General features: G+C 41.6%; 1 protein-coding gene across 1 annotated transcript; it reads right to left on the reverse strand.

Moving 5' to 3' along the window:
* Positions 1 to 8,722: 8,722 nt before the first annotated feature.
* Positions 8,723 to 20,846, reverse strand: exoc3l2a (exocyst complex component 3-like 2a). The gene is made up of 13 exons (XM_053441434.1): positions 20,654 to 20,846; positions 17,651 to 18,211; positions 16,552 to 16,769; positions 15,345 to 16,083; positions 15,151 to 15,265; positions 14,957 to 15,067; positions 14,762 to 14,862; positions 14,057 to 14,167; positions 13,812 to 13,947; positions 12,967 to 13,089; positions 12,704 to 12,859; positions 11,639 to 11,760; positions 8,723 to 9,587 (listed from the first exon to the last, which is right to left on the reverse strand). The coding sequence occupies exons 2-13, from the start codon at positions 18,184 to 18,186 to the stop codon at positions 9,272 to 9,274; spliced, it is 2,784 nt and encodes a 927-aa protein (XP_053297409.1). The 5' UTR covers positions 18,187 to 18,211; positions 20,654 to 20,846; the 3' UTR covers positions 8,723 to 9,271.
* Between the last annotated feature and the right edge of the window lie 819 nt (positions 20,847 to 21,665).

Here is a 21,665-nt window from a genome sequence, read left to right on the forward strand (position 1 = left end):
ACACTTCAGTGTCTTCCACATGCACCAAACTTAGCAGTTTTATTCAAATCTACATGCTGAAGGTTATTAAAGAGGGATTTGTTCATATATTACTACAAACATGAAAAAATGTTATTTTGTTTAATGTTGTTGACAGTATCCGAAATCTGTAAAAACATTTGGCTCTAATCCGTCCAAAAAAGAAACAATCATTGAGAGAAGCTTCATACAATTTCCAGCTTGTTCTCTATGTAAATTATTGCATTTACAGCAGATAATGCCTCATTTACAAATTTAAAAGAAAATTATGAAATCTTGTAAAAGAAAAATTAACGTCTTTATGTCAACTGAAGGTATTTCATTGTGGTTAAACATTTTCGCATTCTACAGAAAGTAGCATTTCGCCCAAAGATAAGTAACTGATTGCTGTAATGATTGATTGATTCATGAATTTATTCCTAAAAAGGTCCTAGTAGATTTGTGCAAACGGCACAAGACGGATGATTTAAAGTTTTAGTTTTGACACCTGATGGCATGACTATACTCAGGTATATCAAAACAGCAGCTTCTGCATCATCCTCCTCCGGAGCTGCACTGAGCATGGTTGTGTTTGGGGTTAGAACAACAGAAATCCCTCCCAGTGAGTAAAGGTGAGGCCTCTAGGACAGACCGTGGACTTCCCTCACAAACACTCAGCCTCTGAGGATGTCCGTTTGTCCACCCTGTTTTTCCATGAAAAGATCTGACAGCACAGTCACTAACTGTCATCCCGACTCTCTTCTTTCTGTTGCCTCCCATCTATTTTTAGCCTCTTGTTTTTGTCAAGTTATTGTGGGACTTGCAGCGACTCTATGAGAACACATACTGACGCTCTACTGGGTCTCATCTACAGTGTTTGAATCTGCTGCTCATTTTGATTAAAATAATATAATTGAATAACACAAAAATTCAAATAGTAAATTAAAAGCGGCTGAATATCATATCGGCCATGCAAACAACTCTGAGAGGCAGCAATGATATAGTCTATGACAGTGGAAACTACTTAGTGGTGCAACGTAACTACGTACATTTCATTTAAGTTCTGTACTTATGTACAATATTGAGAATGACTTTTAATCAAGTCATTCTATTTACTTTATATCTCTTCTCTATCTTTTTACCTCACTAGATATATTTGAAAGCTTCAGTCACTTTAACACAACTAAATTTCAGATTTTAAATACAGGTAATACATTTTCATGTATTGTTTTAGATTCAAACAACCAGCAGTAGTTAAAAAAAATATGAGATTCAAATCTTTAAGTGATACAAACATGTGCATCAATAATTATTGTCAAGTAATAATGTACATTAATATATTAAATATTATCTAAACATATATTCTAGCGAAAGGAGCCATTCTGAATAATGAGTACCTTTACTTTTGGTTAAACTTTATTTTGTGATCATAACCTGTACTTTTCTTATTGAATGCAAGACTTAGTAAAGGAGCCTTCTGCTCCCGCTCTGTAAACTGTGTGTATTTCCTGAGGATCTTCTCTTTCTGAGGAAACGTGCACTGAAGTTTGCGTCTGTTTTGGACACAAAATTATATTATAATCATAGTTTTCAATTTAATTCACCAAAAAGTATCCACTTGCTGTTGATACTAAATTTAACAGTGTCAGTTCTGTCAGGCTTCATGTCAGAGGATCAGCAGAGTCAGCAGCCTTCATCTACACAGACTGATTACATGACTGTGCACATACCATTGATTGACCAAGACTGACCATCACAGCCCTCAACATGACGTGTGCATGGCTAATGAGGCAAACTGATGGTTTTCTAAGAGCATCACGGTCTGGAGGTTTTCCATCTTGTTTACTGCTGTATCACTGTTCGATTGTCACTGACGCTGAGTGTCCTGCAGTAATAAGGCCAGGTCTGAAAGGCCAGGGGATGTCCTCACATAAATACAGACATTCAGGAGCAACAAAGTCACCCCCTCTGTTTTTCTCACTATTATATGGATGTCAAAATAGTATAAACAAAGGAAAATAAATAACTCTGCAGGTTGGGATGTTTACAGGGTAAGTGGCATCAGGCCAGCACAGATCTGAGCAAAAATATTTATATCAATGCATCCACCCACAACTGTTATCACAAATCAAATACAGCAGAATTTAAAGGAATATAACCTGACGCGTGTGCATGTTTTGTTGGCCCATTTTAAGACAGAGAAATGATTCAAGATATTGTCAAAGTTTATTTTAGATTGCAGTCCCCTGTTTAAACAAAGGTGAACTTCCCCTGCTCCGTCTGTGGCCAAGGCCTGAGAACGCTGATTTAATGTCACGGCTGATAACAAACAGGGTGGCGTGTCTGCTCCATCTGACCCGGAGTGTGAGCGGGCACCAGCAGGCAGGGCCGTGCACCTCCTCATCGCTAAATAAAGATGCACTCGATGGATATGCTGGGATAACATAAATCAGGATATCCCATCAGGAGTGACAAAGAGCGCCATTGTTTTGGTTCAAGTGGGCAGCCATCCTGACAGACAGCGTACACTGGACATGGGAGAGGACAGGAGGTTCTCCCTGTTCACTCTTGCCCTGATCAGTCATGTCAGAACAGGCTGTTTATGTGTGGCTACGCAATGTGTTGCTTGTCAGGACCACACCTCAACTAAACCCGGACAAAGTGTGAGAGGCCAAGCTGCCACCTCTCCGACCGACACACAGTTTGACAAAGTGATGTTTACCACTGAATCAAGGTTAGGCTTCTAATGACATTTTCCACCATGACTGTACATGATCCAGTAAGTAGGCTATATCACCTTAGATGTCCCCTCAACTCAGACTGATGTTGTCAGAACAGGATGCACCTTTTAAATAGAATGAGCTGCAAACCTTCCCCTTTGCTAGAGCCATTTATAAAATAGTTGTAAATGTATTTTTTGACATGTTTGATGTGCTAAACATAAATAGCTCCATAACTAAATTGCAGCTTATGGCTTTTTTTGGACCAATTAGCACTGCATTCAATGCTGGCTTCTGATTGGTTGAATGCTATATAATATGATGCTTTTACTTTTTAGTAGATAATTTAGTTGTAGCTACAGAGCTTGATACCCTTACTGTACATACTATGCTTGTGTATTTTGAAAAGTAAGTACCTGGACTACAACGTTTTCTTGGAAGCACACGTCAGCGATATTACGATGCATTTAGATTAAATGCATCTTAATATCGCTGACTAGTGTACATTCTTAAGAAATAGACAGAGCCAAACTAACACCCTTGATGATTTAAAATGTTCCTGTCATCCGAAGTTTTTTTTCATCTTTTTTTTACTGTTGTGATTTAGTCCTTCTTGTGTTGCATGTATTTGCTGATTGTGAACGTCTCCTGTTCTCAGGTCTATCTTCTTAAATTAAAATCAAACTGCCCGATTAAATGATGATTCAATAAATGTGATAGAAGAAGCTGAGGATGAAAGTCTGACCAGAGTCTCTGTTGCATAATTTGAGCACATTTGGATAATTTATTTCTGTTTTATGTATAAATCGTGTTCATTGTAACTGTGTGAAGGAGAATGACTGTAAAAAATAATGAATAAAAGTATATTGAGTAATCCTTTAAAAGTGTATTTTGACAGTTTGGAGTTCGCTTCTTGACTAGACTTATGTGAGAGGATTAATGCCAGCGTCAAAACTTTGATTTGAATATTTGTTTAATTTGTACAAGATGACATTTGTGGTTTGACGTGGGAGTTACCTGTGTAGGAAAATCTTTTTTTCCCCACACACTTCCTGACAAACACACAGTGAAGGCAAAATTCTTCAGGAAGTCGCTGGGCTAGACCAAGAAATATTTTCAGCACATACCTCCCTCTTAGACAAGAGGTTTTCATTGTTGCGTGACTTTTTGTTTACACATTAAATAGTTAGGCCGTAATAAGGTAATAAGGTTCTATTAGGAAGAGGAATTTCTCACCTTTGACCTGAGTCGGGATGTCTCCTCCTAACTTCACAGGTAAAGAAATGACCAATGCCCTCTCGTGATCTCAAATACATGACAGCAAATAAGTGCCAAGTGTTTGCTACTTATTACCAGTTTCACATCTTTCCATGTATTTCAGTTCAGAGCCACTTGCGCCAAAGCTGCACCTTGTAGATGCTAAAGCCTCTCCACCTCTTTGTGAGTGGTTTATGAGAATGTGTTACATTTTCAGTGGAAGTTGTGTCCGTACTACTGCCATGCAATAATTGGGGGTAAAGAGCAAGAGCCATTTTGAAAACTCAACTGAAAAAAAAAAATGAATTAATGAGCGGTAGGAGATTTTAAGTCAGTCAAACACAGCAGACAAGCAAAAATGAAAGAGTATCTTGTCTATTGAATATTCTACGTTCCGAATATTTGTCCGGAAAAAAAGAGATACTTGGAGCATGCACAGGGGTAGTCGTTTAAAGCCGTGTAAACCATTGTAGCCCAGGTTTTATTGATTGTTATGTATTGCCATTAATGCGTCCACCTTTGCTTTAAAGCTGGTGGAGCAGACCAGCCGAGACTAAAACCAAGCGCTTAAACCTGGTGTGTAAGGTATGCCCCTCTTAGCTACCACACAATGTCTTAATTGAGTACTTTTAAATATTCAACCTTCTGTATGACGAGCAAACACCCCAAAGAGAGAGCAAACATGAAAAGTACATGACAGTGTGAACAAAGACAGGGCTCGGCTTGCTTCCGAAAACAAACAGCGAATACAACCAGCTGGATTTTCCATTGCAGAGCTGTGTTAATGAGAGGAAGCAGGGGAGTGCTTCCCAGGGATTGCATTGTGATACTGTGGACGTTCCACCTTCAGCAGCTTGATCGAGGGAAACCTCCAGGAGTTTGGCCCTGGTTCCTACTTGCACTCCTCGGTCAGAGATGGTAATCCCCGCCTGGGAATACCTGGAAAACAGCCATGCATCAGCCGCCTCCAGCCTGCTATATGAGAGGATGTCTGATAATCCTCTCCATCTACATATGACTCAGAAGCCACGCTGCCAAACTTAACATTTACTCAATGCCAACTACACTTATTGGTCTTCCTGTTCTGTCCCACGAATTCGTGGAACTTATTGTTTTAAAAATAAAAACAAGAGCGCTATGCACTCCCAGGTCAAAGTTATCTAAGGGCTATTGTTGGTACCAGGTAAACAGATGAAGAAATACTGAAGAGGGTTTCTTTTATTTTTTACACATATATGTTTCCTTCCCTTGTTGTGTCAAGAGTGCATACTGATTGTTTTAGCCATAAATCAGTCACGTCAAAAACAGGAAAGCTCTGCCGGACAGAAAATGACAGACGGTCAGAAATGGTTGACTTATAAGTGCAGCAAAGCAATGGTTAGCACTAATGCACAACTCTTCCATCATGACTTTCAAGTAATCTGGAGAAAAAATGGGACAGAAATAGTCCACATACACACATCTGCATAGAATCTCTATTATGCACAATTTACTCTCAGTACAAAAATAAGCATGACTACCCATGCAAATATTTATCAAAATCTACAGTATCTACTAAAGCTGGCAAGAAGAGAAAACCACAGTTAAAGTGGTCATATAACTAAGATTTTGATAGAATAGAAAATAATAGAATAGAATATCATAGAAGATCATATCATAAAAATGTTCAGATCCTTAATAATGTTACACTGTCTATTCTATTTTCATTATAATGCATATGGGAGCACAGTGGTGCATGGACGGAGGGATGGATGATAGGATGGATAAATTGAATGGACGGATGGATGGATGAATGTCCGAATTGTACATTTTCATCAACAATTGGAAAAAAATGAAAATGAAAGTATAAATATGAGAGAAATAAAAACACATTAGTTGTTCCCCTCCACTCCAAACTGTCTTACTGTGACTTAAAGGGGGCATATTATGAAAATTCCACTTTTGTAGTGCTTCTACACGTTAATTTGGGTATCTGGCATGTCATGACAATCTGAGGAGGGCTGTTTTAGACAGGCTAAACAGGGTGCTGTTTTAAATTATCCTTGTGGTATTTTGACCAAAATATGTTACAGACATTCCATTAAGACCCCAAGGAACCATATCAATTGTGGTAAAATGGGCATACGATGGGTTCCTTAATGTCATGTATGTGCACAAATGAACACGAGTGTAGTGACATAATGACAGAAAGGCAGGATTTATGAGTTTGGTCGCCTTCATTGATCAAGATAGAAACTTGTGCAAGTTTGAGTTTCACCTAGTAGGGGAGAGCGGGGTAATGTGAGATTTTTTTTTTACATTTGCTCCCCTCTAGGCGAGCCAAAATGATATATCAGTAAAATTTACACATTTCCCATTAATTCAGGATGTTTCATAGCAATGGAAATGATCAGAATGTCTTCAGGACAAGGGCAGTGAAAATATGATTGTTTTTTAAAAAGTGGTCTTGTGTCTCACTTTACACCAGCTACGGGGTAAAGTGGTCCACTTACTATTTTCACTTTAAAACTACCATAACAACACATGTTGTAATAGTTAAAATCCTGACAGCTAGATTGACAACCACACATTCCAAAACTAATATCGGACTATTAACAGAATCATGGGGATTGGTCAATTAAGCACATTTATGATTATTATGATTCATGTGATCTCTTGCTTACCCTAGCTTACCTGCAAATTGTTTCTCTTTCCAATTGCCAGGGACAGGGATATTGTTTTTCTCTGCGTATTCAAATGCCAGTTCACAGCACTTAACTGGAACAAGGCCATGGAACTGGTCAGCTAGTTGTTTCAAGTGTTTGGCAAGCTCCTCCTCCATCTCATCTGTGAATATTCTCTTTGCCTCAGCTACTGCACCCCAGGCTACTGATTTTACTTTCCCTTACTCTTTTTTCTTTATGAATCTTTTGAGGGTTGTCTTATCAATATTTCTATCCCTTCCAGCTTTTCTTAAGGACTTCTTTCCTTGCATGACCTCAGCGGCTGCACTCTCCATCTCTGCGAGGGGTGTTTGGCCCTAGGTTGTCTTCCTGGTGTATAGTTTCTTGGCATGATGGCTTTTCTACAATGTTTATGACATTCAAAATAAAATATATATAATGTAATATTATATTACACTAAAATATGTTTAAGACTAAACTTAACTTGTGCTTCATGGTTGGGTAAAGTGAGACAATGTTCCACTTTACCCCACAGCCAACATTTTAGAAAAAACACCATCTCTTAGCAATTCAGGCTAATCTTCAGCTAGCATCAATCACATGGTTTTATATGTTCACCAACATGTATGATATAAGTTTTCTACCTGAATCAATTTGTTTTGACACAACATTTGATTAAGTTCAAAGCAAGAAAATTTACTTTTACATGCAAAAAACACATTTTTGTGAAAAAACATACTTTCCACAGCACCAGCACCAACTTCTCCTTCATGGCAAGGGGGGAATGGGAGGGGCTTGAAAACACAATGGTCACATGACCACAAATGTGTACCATTGCCTCGATGCAGGGGGTCTCACATTACTCAATGTCTCACATCACCCCGCTCTCCCCTACAGACTTTTGTGTTCAGTAGTTATAATCCTGAAAATAATCAATATTTGCCCAGGAGATAGAACGAGGGCAGATGAGTCTTTCACCAATGTGCTGAAGTGTCCTAGGGCAAAAAACGGAACCCCAAATGGTCCCCGATTGTTTTGCTGGCAGTGAGTGAGTGATATGTGATAGAGAAAGTGCTGCAAGTAGATGTCTTGTATGATTGTAATCGTGATTGGCAAAAAAAGCCTGTACTGTAGAACACTTTGAGTGGCCATCCGGACCAGAAAACAACCATATAATTACAAACCATTTACCATTCATAGATTCTGGATTTATAAATAAAGAAGAAAAAGAAATTATAACTGTAAAGACATTGTGTTACCATGTGCATATGGTGATTTTTTTTGTGACACAAGAAATATCAGGAGTGAAATCAACACTCAACTCCATGGCTGGTCCAACCCCCTGCGGTAAATTCCCAGTAGGTGACAACGAACCTCTTGAGTTATTATGACATTTCAAAGCGACCAGCAGGTGATTTAGTTTCCGATATAGACCCACATACTCAGTGTGCACAGTGGCCCCAGCTGAGGCTGGCGGAGTTTGTTTTGAGAAGCCCACGAGCAGCTCGGACTTGAAAAAGCTTCGTGGCTGCTGCACCTTCGCTCTGAGCAGCAAAAGGGAAGTCCCCTCCTAGTGCATAACGTAAACTTGGCTCCAATAAAAGCATCCGTTGGCACCTCAGTGGACAACAGGAAATCTTTGTTTATCGAAAAACATCCCGTTGTTGACCTCAGGGTGCGTGACCCCTCTGGTTTGACGGCAGAGTGCCATGTAGTAGCCATGGTGGAGCCTGATATTTCAGGATCTCAAGTTTACTGAACAAAGCTTCCGTATCCTTAAGATAAACAACAAAGGCATAAAGTATGTGTGTGTATATATACTGACAGCATCAGTCCTACGTCAGACCCTCTGGCCCATATCTGTTTGGTATGTATTGTTTAACATAGCTCCAGACTTATTGTCTGACATGCCCACGTTCAAGGACAAAACACCTAAAGTTAGAACTAAAATAAAACAAATCCATTCTGAGACTTGACAGAGCTGTGACAAGATGCCGACAAACACGTTTCCATTTTTTTTTTCAGCTGAAACTCAGTATACAGTATTAACAGAGTATTAAAAGTCCCAATAATAGAGCTGCTGAGTCTGTTTAATCCACCCAGTCAATGGGTTTTATTATGGTTCCAGGAACAGATCCATATCATTCACAGTGACAGTTCGACACATATACATTTCCATACACTATTTCCTCACATACATATGTACTATATACCAGAGAATGGGTATATATGTTTGAGTAAATACATGTTAAATAGCAAACATCCTACATCATATTGCATTGCATCTGCTAGCAGTTGTTTCTGCAGTTGTTTGCAGGAATGAAAGGCGAAGTGGAGAGGTTACATTTTGAGGTTATTTTATGTCACTTATTTTATTTCTGTATTTGTCTGGATCAAAATGAAACAACTGCAAATGATAATGAGCTATAACGTTTCACTATTCCACTAAAAATGCACAAGTGTCAGTAAGTAAGTGAGCGTGTACAGTACAGGCAGTACCTGAGGTCAAGTTTCTTAAATGGCTGTTAACAATATTTGGTACAGTTTTTGGTCAAGGTGCATGCACATCTCATCATCTCATCAGAATCGTCACAGCCCATCTGTGACTGCTATCCTAACACAACACACCAACAGCTAGTCTTCTCTGTGAAGCTTATTTGTGTCTTCCACATTCTCCGAGGGTTGAGGTGCTGCGTTCCTCACACTTATCCTGCGGTTTCGCCTCAGACGGTGCTCAGAGAACCAGTTGGAGACGGTCATGGCGAGCCGGAGGAGGCCCAAGCTGATGCAGTGCACCTCTGAGGTGATGGGGATGTCAGAGAAGAGGGCGTGGTCACGGCACATGAGGGCGCTCGTGCACTCAAAGTCTTTGACGATGTTGAGGATCTCCTGGCGTTCCGCCTGCCGCATCATCCCCCGTACGTTCAGCAGGGTGGAGACGTGCTTCTTCCTGTGCAGAGGAAGGATATGAGGAGGATGAGGAGGGGAAGGGAGGTAGACGGGTGTTAATGAAATCTCAGCCTGTTAGCTGTCATCAAATGATTATGAGAAACAGTCACATCTGTATGAGTCACAGCATTTGTTCCTGGAACAGAATATTTGGTGTCACTTTCCAAATAAGAACCATTTCATAAGAAGTTGTAGCTACATTCAAGGTCCAGTGTTTCGGGATATCTGTCAGCAGAACTGGATCATAACATTGATAGTAATTTTTTCAATTGTTTCATGTATTGAAACTAAGAATCGTTGTGCTACAATCTACAGGGGAAGAATATCATAGAAAGAAAAAAAATCTCAGTCAGCTCTTATTTGTGTTTTTTTGTGATTTTTGAGGCATAAATTGAGAAGTCTGTCTGTCTGTCTGTCTGTCTGCCTGTCTGCCTGTCTGCCTGTCTGCCTGTCTGGCTGCGGATTTGTCTGGCTGGCTGCCGGTTTGCCTGTCTGCCTGTCTGCATGTTTGTGTGCCTGTTTGCCTGTCTGACTGTCTGTCAGTCTGTCGGGCTGCCGGTTTGTCTGTCTGTCTGTCTGTCTGTCTGTCTGTCTGTCTGTCTGTCTGTCTGTCTGTCTATCTGTCTGTCTGCCTGTCTGTCTGTCTGCCTGTCTGTCTGTCTGCCTGTCTGTCTGTCTGCCTGTCTGTCTGGCTGCCTGTCTGTCTGGCTGCGGGTTTGTCTGCCTGTCTGCCTGTTTGCCTGTTTGCCTGTTTGCCTGTCTGACTGTCTGCCTGCCTGTCTGTCTGTCTGTCTGTCAGTCTGTCTGGCTGCCGGTTTGCCTACCTGTCTGTCTGTCTGTCTGTCTGTCTGTCTGGCTGGCTGGCTGGCTGCGGGTTTGTCTGCCTGTCTGCCTGTTTGCCTGTCTGACTGTCTGTCTGCCTGTCTGTCTGTCTGTCTGTCTGTCTGTCTGTCTGTCTGTCAGTCTGTCTGGCTGCCGGTTTGCCTGTCTGTCTGTCTGTCTGTCTGTCTGTCTGTCTGTCTGTCTGTCTGTCTGTCTGTCTGCATGTTTGCCTGTTTGCCTGTCTGACTGTCTGCCTGTGTGCCTGCCGGTTTGCCTGTCTGCCTGTTTGTCAGTCTGTATTTCTTGACAGCAGCTCATAATTGATTTGCTTTCTGAAGTGTTTCTCTAGAAAACTGACAGACTGACAGACATAGATTCCTCCCTTTATTTCACAATGTAAACTGCACTTCCTGTTATCATTGTAACGGTATTTGAGACGCAACCCCAAAGGTCACACTCCAGCTTGACGGACACGGCCCTCTGTGAGATGACTAAATACGGAGGAAAGAGTGGAAGGAGGTTGGAAGGACTGACATGTATTCCCAGGTGTAGTCACAGTCTATGAATGGACTGTGCTGGAGTTAAATGAAGCACCCAGAAATCTCAAGGAAGAGCGGCAGCCTCTGATCTCCCAAAATACCAGCAGGGGATGCCATAAAGTAAACAAAAGGGATGAGTCAAGCGGTGAGTTAGCATGTCTCCATGTCTGCACTGCTGTGTTTTGTTCTTCTCTTCCACACCTCTCTCTCTTTGATTCACGAGTTTTCACAAGTGTGGCACCAGTCTGTCTCCTGCAGGGTGGCAGGAACAGGAAGTACTCGGCAGCAGCTTCCTGTCTGTTCCGCAGAGGGCTATGCGTCACACACGGCCGTAGGTTGCCAACCGTCACCTGAGTCTTAATCTGTGCACAAACAGCCCCCCGCTCCCCCATCCTCCCCGAGGCCTCTCAGCCTCATCCATTCTCAAAACAGCCCCTCGCTCCTCTCCGAAAATAGCAAAGTTAATGTAGATATGTTTCCGTGCTCCTTTTCCTTGTTTTGATCCATTGTGACACACACACACAAAAACATCCATCGTTTTACAGTTTCTCTGGTTTGGCTACGAGCCAACAACAGCAATCTGAATGTGAAGCCGTAAGCATAAAAGAGTATATGACCTTTTGGGGTTCAGAGACACTTCCTGGTTGCAACAGAAACATTCCAACACTGCTAATTTATTTAAGAGCCTCACCGTATATCTGGGAACTCTTTCACCAGGACAGCCACCTCCATCTGGATGGAGGGAGTGTCCTCCAGGAGAATGATGTCAGCTAGGTGGCAGATGATGCTGTCCAACCAAGATGAGCTTGAATCCTGAAGCAGAGAGAAGACACATTAAGTTCGATTAAAAACATGTGACAGAGTTTATTACCATTTTTTTAAATGATGGAATTTATATTCTCATTTGACTTCCTTTTGGAAATTTGCCTGACTAAATGTGAAGTTCACTGCACTTTTTATTTGGTATCCCTGTTTATCCAGATGGCTTCTTCTGCCAATTATAAATGTGTTTTGAAGAGGACGAAACAAAGATTAATACCTCCGAAGGTGAGAGGCCAAACATTTAGGTGATATCCTGAGAGAATAACAAAACTCCACCTCTGTTTTTCCAGGTCCTTTTTTCCGTCAAACACTCAGGAAAAAGAAAGCAGAATTCTTTGACTTGGCATTCACTAAAAATAATGTCTGTTTCGGATGGCCATTAAAAACGATCTACCCCCAATGCCAAGTTCCCAGTTTCCACAGATACTTCATCTCACTCCTCCGCAAAAAAGGCCATCAAGGCCATCCCTGAGCCACATCAAAGCTGGCCAGCTGACAGGAACAGGAAGTTCCTCCTGAGCACAGCGGCTTCCTGTTGTCAGCCGAGGTGATGGACACTTGTTTGAACTCACACACACAAAGGGGGCAAATGCCACAATGACAGGCCAAGTTGTTTTATACTCCCCCCGCCCCCCAGGCAAGTGCTAACGTAAGCCTGGTTCATCCATCTCCATCTCAATGACGGCAGCCATTTTTTAGAGCTCACTCCTGTATCAACACTGTCTGAGTTATTCCTGACCTAGGAAGTTTGAGGGTCAGGCTCCATTCAGAGCCACCACACTCTGCATTCGCCTTCGCCAGCTCTGTTCACTGTTTTGAACAATAAGCATTTTGGAATCACTTATCATAGGTGGGGTCAGAATCAGGTTTATGGCCTCACCTGATTCAGTTTAATAAAGATAATGTTTGTGAATCGTGTGAGGACCAGACTCACCAGATCTTTAAAAAGTCCTTTCAGCTGTTTGGCCTCATCTTGCAGACGGAATGCCATCCTCTTCCTCATCTTGGAAGATGTGCAGATTACCCGTCCACGCATGATGGCTCTGACATACTCTACCATGACCCGCCTGTGCACCTCACCCACCAGCGTCTGTCAGTCAATCATAACATTAGTCCCTCACTGGCGACATATGACCTTCAAGCAAATACTGCATTTACGTCTACATGTTAAACTTCATGTGATCTCACAGGTGTTACCTGATATGGTGGACAGTCCATTCGTCTGAATTTCTTAAAGTGTTGTTTAATGCTGGCTTCAATGGCTTCAAATGCCTCTGTGTTATTCAGCCATTTTCTCTTCATCAGTTTGTCAAAGAAAGGCTGCAACGACAGACCAAGATCTGATTAGTTAGATTAAAGTACATATAAGGAAGTGCTCTACTTGAGTACAATTTTGAGGTACTTGTGCTTACATGTATTGTTCCAGCACTATATACTTGTGCACCATTACATTTTTAGAGGAAGATATTTTACTTTTTACTGCAGTACATTTACTGCATACACTAGTTATTTGTCAAACTTAAGTTTTGCATGCAAAACATATGACTTTCTTGACAATTTGGTGACATTTTCCGATAAATATTATGTTAGCAGTTTTAAGCTGCAATTTAGTTTTTAATGGTTCAATTATATAATTAAATATCAAATATTCATCAATAAAACATGAACATCATCCATCTGTACAATTTCTCTATATTACTCTATGCTCTTTTTTGTATCACTTGTAATGGAGTATATTTACCTAAACACTGCAGAATTTCTACTTTTACTTGAGTAAAAGATTCGTAGATTTGTTCACTTGCCCTGATATAGAGTAACAAAGGCTGAAATACTCATTTATGAATATGAAAATATATCTTACTAGGCAAATACACAACGTAATAACATGTTAGGGGACCACTGAGCAGTCTGCTGCCTGCTAGTCTAACACGCATCTGTACAGGAAAAGGTGACAATAGAAATTATCTGCACAGTCATCGGGGTCTAGTTAAAGGGAAACAAGCTTTACAGACTGAGATGAGACGTGATCATGTCTTACTCACCCTGATGTGCTCAAACAGTCGATCAGTCAGCATCCTGACTGACTGGTTGATGATCTTGTCCAGAGACGAGTTGGCTCTCTGCGCTGACTCCTCGCCGCCCTGTGGGTCACACTGCCTGCAGCGCTCCACAAATGATCTGGAGAACATAAAGGAGGTGTGAAGCAGTGGGTTCAGCTACTGTGGTGCTCCCCACACCAAAGAATAAAATTACATCTATTGAATGGTGATTTTTTTATAATTGTTACCTCAGAGGAGGGCAGCAGTTGACTAGAGCTATGGTCCTGGAAACATATCCGTCCCCTCGGTCTCCAAATTCCGCCTGAGTGTTATGAAACATCTCCACCTTCCTGTTGAAACTAACACAAACAAGTTGTATGAAAATGTTAATACAAAACAATAATCATCCTGTCTTTTTAATAGACTGTGGCATTCAAGATATCCTCAGGCTATATACAAAAATTAAAGCTCAATCAATTCAATTACCTTGCATTTCTATAGCGCCACAAATCAAGGCCCTTTACATAATTAAGTCTGATAATATTGCAGAAAGGAAGCATATATAAAGTTTAAAGCAATGGCCCCAATACATAACCTTGTGGAACTCCATGACTAACTTTTGTATGTCATAGACATGAACAAATTGTAATCCTCCAGTATGACTTAAACCAGCCTAGTGCTGGTTTTGTGATCCCTGCATGTTGTTCTAGTCTCTGTTCTAGTGATCTTTAGCATCAACAAAATGAAGCTCTGTGTTGACGAAATAGAGAATACTATTCCAATATCATTATTACTCTACTATATACCTGCTGAAGTTTATTTAGTTTTTGCCATCTGAAATGTTGCAAGTTAAATCATGTTTGCTACTTTCACAAAGTTGAGTAATAACTTAACTCTCAGTCTTTGATTGAATGTTTCTCTGATTTGATACTTTTTTGTTCGCATGTACTCACTTGTAGAGGAAGTCAGCCAATCCAGTTAGACTACAGCGAGCCACTCTTGCCCCAAGAAACTGGTTCACTGATGTGGATCTGTCCAAATCCACTTTTAGCCTCTGGAATTCAGTGATAAGAAAGCAGTGTCTTAGAAAAATGGTTTAAATCATTCCAAGGTTTCTTTCACAGCAAAAATAGCATATGACGATGTACCTGGATGACAGAGCGTGCAAGGTGTGACTGATACTCCTCTATGTGCAGCGTCTGGGCCCATCGCCGCTCCTCTTCATCCAGAACCTGAATAAGCTCTGTTGTCACCTTGTCCTGAAAATCAGACCAAGAAAATTAAAATCTCTCAGTTGTTCAGATTTTCTAAGAAACAGAGAAGCAAAAACAAGATGTCATACCCTGACAATACTGATACAGTCCTGCTCCAGTCTGTCCACTGTGTCTTGGGGCAGAATTGTTTCCAGAGGGCTGTAGTTGATAGGTGTGGTTGTGCCAATGGTTCCTAAGACGTCCCTGGTGGAATGCAGTGAAATATTACTTAGTACTTCAGCTTTCTGAGCACCCAGGTTCGGTAACTAATTAGGTACCCTACCTGTTGTAGATGTTGTAGAACCAGTCCAGCAGGGAATAGACATCTGATATCTGCAGCGGCCCACTGGTGATAGTGCGAAGACGTTTGGCCACAGCTCGATGGTAGCTCTCCAAGTACACCTGGAATGCAGAAAACTCCTCTGGGTAGATGGACACTGCATTCCTCCTCGCTGCATCAAGGTCATCCACCATTCTGCTCCTCAGACGCTCCAGGTACGAGGACAGTTGTCCTGCCTGTGTATCCACCTGATGTGGCAGGCTCCAGTCTGCAGCCTCCGCCACAGCCTGTCTCCACTTCATCTTCAATCGCCGGGGACGCTGGCTGGTGTTGATTTGAGGGGTGTCTTCCTCAGGCTTTGTCTCCCCTCTCAGAGCCCACGTAGCATCCGCATGCTCCTCCTGTTGAATCACTAGCACCACAAGCCCAAGGTTTGGACCAGCGCTGGGCTGGCGGAGGGACTCCCTCACTACGTCCCACATTTCCCTCTGCAGGGCCTCATACAAGAGCTCCACGTCTTTCACCTTCCGCCGGCCCGAGTCCAGCGTTGCGTTGGAGCTGAGGGAGTCATCGAGGGATGAGGATGAGAAGGGGATCATGCTGAGGGGAGTGCTGGGACATAGCGTGGGAGTAGATGGGGTCGCCAGATGAGACAGCAGCTCACACTCTCGCTCCAACTCCTGCATGTGTGTGTCGGCCAGTAGAAGGTCCCTGTGGTTGACCAACTGCAGGATCTCCAACACTTTGGAGACCAAGAAGAGGAAAATAGATCTGTTTATTTGCAACCTTCAGAAAATGGAGGATTAACCAAACATCCCGACTCTGTTCATTCATCATTATTAAGCAGCTGCGCGTGTGCCTGACTGACAAATTGGGTTATTTGTTGCTCATTCTGCACACTGTTCTATTCAGAGTGGGGTTCCCTGTGGAGTCTGTGAACAGTAGCCTGGTTGAACATATATCTAGAGGAACCTGGAATAGGAGGAAGTGTGCTCATTTCCTGATTTCACAGTCTGCTGGTGATTGAACCCAGTGACTCTGGGATCTGGGGACCTCTCAAACTCATCAGAGAGTTTACTCAGATTGTCAAGTACAACTTAGACTAAACCAGGGACAGAAAAGTTCTCAAATATGAGGGACGCTACTCTTAAAAAATTATTCTTTGAGGTCTTAATATGTAAGTAGGCGAATGTGATCAGGGTTTTATTACCTGAGAGGGGCTCTCTGGTTTTAACCACCGGCTCCTCCTCCATCGTTTCCTCCTCGTCCTCTTGGGAGGCCTTGTCGGACATGGATTCCCTCTTCAGCTTGCCCAAATTGACCATCCTGAGGAAGGAGGGCCGCCTGGAAGCCTCCGCCTCGATGTCTGTGCTCAGGTCCCCACAGGGCAGGCTCTCTCTTCGCTCCTCCTTACGTCGATCTCTGAAGCTGCACAACATCCACAGCAGCAGCAAAGAACGTGAATGACTGTGGCTGCAAGGGCTTGAATATGACTCACATTGATTGTATGCAGTACAGTACACAGTATGAATGGTAATAAGGAGACTTGAGGTTTGTATTGTAGTGTGCGTGCCAAGTAGCAGCTACAATCACACATCAACCCTGACTGCCTCTGTTAAAAATAGCTCAATTCAGTAAGCAAGTACACATGTCACTGGAAAACAAAGGAGGTTCCGTCGATAGGTTGTTATGGCACATTGCATAACTCCACATAAAGTAAACACACTATATGTTCGGCTATTACTGACAAGCAAAGGTAACATGATTTGCCATTTTTCTGTGTCATCTCTGGGACTCAGAGACTAATACATCACACTCTGAGAACTCAGCTGCTCAAAAGGCCTTGACTCTGATTTGTCTCCGTTTTTTTTCTAGGGAATCCTTTGAATTAATTTGACCCCTGTTAATGTTATGGGATGTTATTTGCTTTTAATACCTGAAAATGTGTTCAATAAAGAAGATAAACGTGTTATCTTTAATACAAAATCAATCAAAATTTTGTTTTACTTAATTTATGCAGGGATTGGTGCATCCATCAAATGGTGCCACTCTCCTTTTAATAAAAACACACTTAATCCTTTCTATTTTTAAATAAAAAAAATCATGTGGTTCATGGGTTTACACATCATGTGCTGTAGATTTGTACAGCAGGGGTAAATATTATACATTGCATAAGCTAAGATATCATACTTAAAATAACTCTACAATACCTAAAACATTTCAACAAAACCTTTTTACTCTTCATATTAGAAATCCAAATAGAGATTAAATTAGATTAATTTAGTCTCCTTCCTCCACACGCTCCTCACCCGAGTAGGCTCATAATTCCCTCTGAGCCTCTGCGCAGCCCTTTCTTTTTCTCCCTCTCTGGCGGGAGTGTATTTGAGTCTCCAGGGCTGTAGTGGGGGTAGTTGTTCCCCCACACGTTGCGTCCCGATATGCGGAGCCCCTTCCCCAATTTGCCAAGGGTTTTGAGGGGTGAAACTCCACAGATCCGCTCCAGGGTCCCCCTGAGAGGTTTCCCTTTAGGGTTCCCTGTCCCGTGCCTCTCTGAGTTCAACTCATTCTCCTCCTCTTCTCCATCACGGGAGGTCCTGAGCTGGTGGTTACCCCTGACCTTCCCCATGATAAGCCCCATGTCACCTCCATTCCTCGCATCCTCATCCAGGTCCACATCCTCAAAGGGGTTCAGGTTTTTGTTCAGATCCTTCAGGTCATTCAGATCTTTCAGATCATTGAGTTCCCTGAGGTCTAGGTCCAGCCGAGGCAGAATCAGTTCACCGTTCACTCTGGGGAACTCGTGGCAGCTCTTTGAGCTTCCCGGGAGCGTCTTCAGAATGGGCATGGTTGCAAATTAGATTCTTGAAAAACTGAAAGACAGGAACAATGTGTGAGTCTCAGAATGGCAGAAAGGATTATGCTTTATGTAGCGCAATCATTTATTATGAATGAGTCTCCCAGAACAGATCAGACAAGTGAAATGTGATTGTCACATTAACTTTAATATGATTTAGTGTATTTGACACTATCTGACACTACATATTTGATACTATCTGGTGCTTCATTTCTATTTGGGATAAACATGACTTGTAGCAGTCTACTTATATTCTATTGTCTTAGAGAAAACAACAAGTTGTGTGACTGAAAGATCAAATCATGAGACGTGGGAAACTGTGTGTCGGTCACCAGACAGTTTATATAAGCAGAATCAAAAACATTCTTCCACATGCTGGTTATGTGATGCTCTTCAATAAGCAAATAGGAAATATGTATTCATAATATTGCTGCATTTACGTGTGCTGCACTGCGGCCTTACATAAATATAACAGCATTCATCAACAAGCACTCATGTGGACCTGGTCAGGAAAGGTCGACCTGCAGCTTGTTGAGACTAACCAACATATGATTGACAGGAGTGGTGTATACAGTATAGGATTCACTGTGGTAGGACTATTTTAGACAGTTTTCAGATCTCTTTTATTTATCAGTCATTACTTAAATGTAATAAAGATCTGGTCCCTTGATTGAAATGTATTGATTTTATTTTCTGCTGTGAGTTTAGTGAATCAGTCTAACATAAAACTAAATCATGTTATTTCTGTCATATTGAGTTTCTGTTTTTGTCAGAACACTGTACTGATTTCTGTTTTTAGTCACAAAGGATAATTGATCATGTTGTGATTAATTGGAAGACACAATGTAAAAGAGGTTGGTATGTTGGTTTATTTACCGGAGGCTGTCAAACCAGCCTGTTGTTTTTAGTGTACAGTAATGAAATAAAACTGAATTACATCAAAATGATATTGTTATTGACCTGTAACATTGGGTTTACACTCTCATTTCAGGTGGGGCTGATACAGGAGGCGGAGCCCTTGTTCTGTGTAATTCTTAAAGTTAAGGCTTCAGCAAAGCTACGCAAATTAATTAGATATTTCCAAAAGTGAGTCATATTATAAAATTCCATCTTTGTGTCACTATCCTTCCTATTCAGCTTAGCAAGGAAACTCTATCTGCGGAAACATAATTAATTAAGGATTTTTTTTATTAAAAACACTGTAACCTTAGAATATTTGGATATCTCAGGGGCTGAAGCCTCATAAGCTTTAACTCTACCTTTGACTGTTTCTTTTTCTCTCTTGTATCCAATGACATCTAATTAGGAAGAAATCTTTTTACACTGTCTCAGTGAACAGAAGGGTGATGTTAGTATTGTTTTAACAAACTCTAACATAGCTGTTTGACACTTTTTTACCTCAAAGCAGAAGCATTAAAATAAGCCATCACTATATGGTTTCTATTTATATAGCTTTTCTAGTTTTGATGACAACTCAAAGCACTATACAGTACAGTTGTATAATTCACCCAAACACACATTAATACAGTTCATCTATATGCAGCTCTTTTTCACACATCTTTTTCACACATCTCTCACACACATATGCCTCACGCAAAGTTGCGTGAGGCATATTTGGGGCTCAGTGTCTTGCCCAAGGACACTTTGGCACTCGTCATGGAGGAGCCAGTGATCAAACCAGCGACATTCTGATTAGTGGAGGCTCTATCTCCTGAACCACAAGGTATTCACCCCTCAGCACTTCAATAATACACTTACACCTGGAAACTCTATTATGAAACCAACATCCTCTGCAGACATTTTTTCTTGTGAACATAAAGTTACAATTATCGGATCTCAAGCTGACTTCTATGCTGAAATCATGGTTGTAATTCATGTATTTGGGTCATCTACATCCATTTTGTCAGCTTTTGTTGAATTTGCTCTGGTATCATGCATTTCATTTTATTTTTTAATGTCTGAACATAGTCTTCAAACATTATATGTGATGCTGAAACAATTTGATAACCTTTGATTATCTATTCCTATACTTATGTATTGTTTATTGGCCTGTCCCAGAGGTGGGGGCCAGGCAAACACTTGTAAAGAGGTTTAAAGCCTCTAAAGGAAAACTGTCTTGTGAAAACAAAAGGTGAAATAAAAACCTCCGACATTAATAAAGGATTTTGATGGATATGCAATAGTTGTATCTGCTGTGCTGTGAACTTAAGTCTAGATTAGAACCTCCGTCACTACAATATCACAAAAAGCAGAGAGGGTCAGCACACAAGACAATCAGGTTTTTTATACTTTCCATACCAGAGTAAGTGACAGTTTCAAACCTTCAGTATGTCAACAACACAAAAGGATGAGCAGCTATCATAGATTAGGCAACAACTAGTAAAACCTCAACAGAGAAACACAACAATATGGACACTGATAGGAATCAGGTCTGTGAGTACAGAGGATGAGGACCTACCTGATATGATGGCTTTGCAGTGTTTTAGTACAATCTCATCCTGGAGTGTGTGGCTGTGCGTGCTGCCAGGCTGTGAAGTGTGTGGATGTGTGTGTGCGACTGACAAGTGTGAGAGCGTGTCTGAAAGTACTCGGTGGCTCAAGAGAGCAATGTGGCTGCCTGTGGTTTCCTGACGGGCCCTATTGTGGTGGAAGGTGATATGTTTTCCTGAGGAAAGGCCCGTCCCGTCCTTTCGCCCCCCTCCTAAGCCAAAGACCCTCTGTCCCCACCCCTACACCCGCACCCCAGGGACCTTTCTAATTACAGTAATTACATTAACTGTACAGCGAAGGAAAATAGAGTTGGACAGAGGATTCCTCTGCAGTGCTTTATGATTTTCAGCTTGTGTGTTTGAGTGCATGTGATCTTATACGTGTGTGTGCGTGCCCTGACTGATTTCTAGTTTACTAAAGCACAGAATGAGGATGATTAAGCGTCAACGGCCTTGAGTCCAAATTCCATTCATACACCATCTGCTGAGTATTCATCCTCAGAGGAAGACCTTAAGTGGACAGATCTGAACTGAAGTGAGAATCAACATTCTACCGCTGCCACATTGTCTTTGGTCAAATGCAGCCTCAAGGTCACTGCAGCCACGGCACGGCTCTAATGTCACACACAGACCAGAGCTGTAAGATGAAACAGTTGAAGGATATATGCTATTTGTGTGTGTCTGTGTGTGTGTGTGTGTGTGTGTGTATGTGTGTGTGCGTGTGTGTATGTGTGTGTGCTTTTGCGTGTGTGTGCGTGTGTGTGTGCACGTGTGTGTGCGTGTGTGCATGTGTGTGTGTGTGTGTGTTTATGTGTGTGTGTTGCACTTAAAAAAGTAACCAAGCAAAGCAACATGTTAACAAGGTGGGACGCCTCTAATGTTCTGTGCTCATTGTGGCTCCCTACTGCCACACAGTGTACACTTTGGTGTAGGACAGGATATAAAGTCTAGTACAGACATGACCTCATTGGACATTTACCA

This window comes from Pleuronectes platessa, chromosome 15 (genome assembly GCF_947347685.1).
Source record: "Pleuronectes platessa chromosome 15, fPlePla1.1, whole genome shotgun sequence".
In the NCBI taxonomy this organism is placed as follows: Eukaryota; Metazoa; Chordata; class Actinopteri; order Pleuronectiformes; family Pleuronectidae; genus Pleuronectes; species Pleuronectes platessa.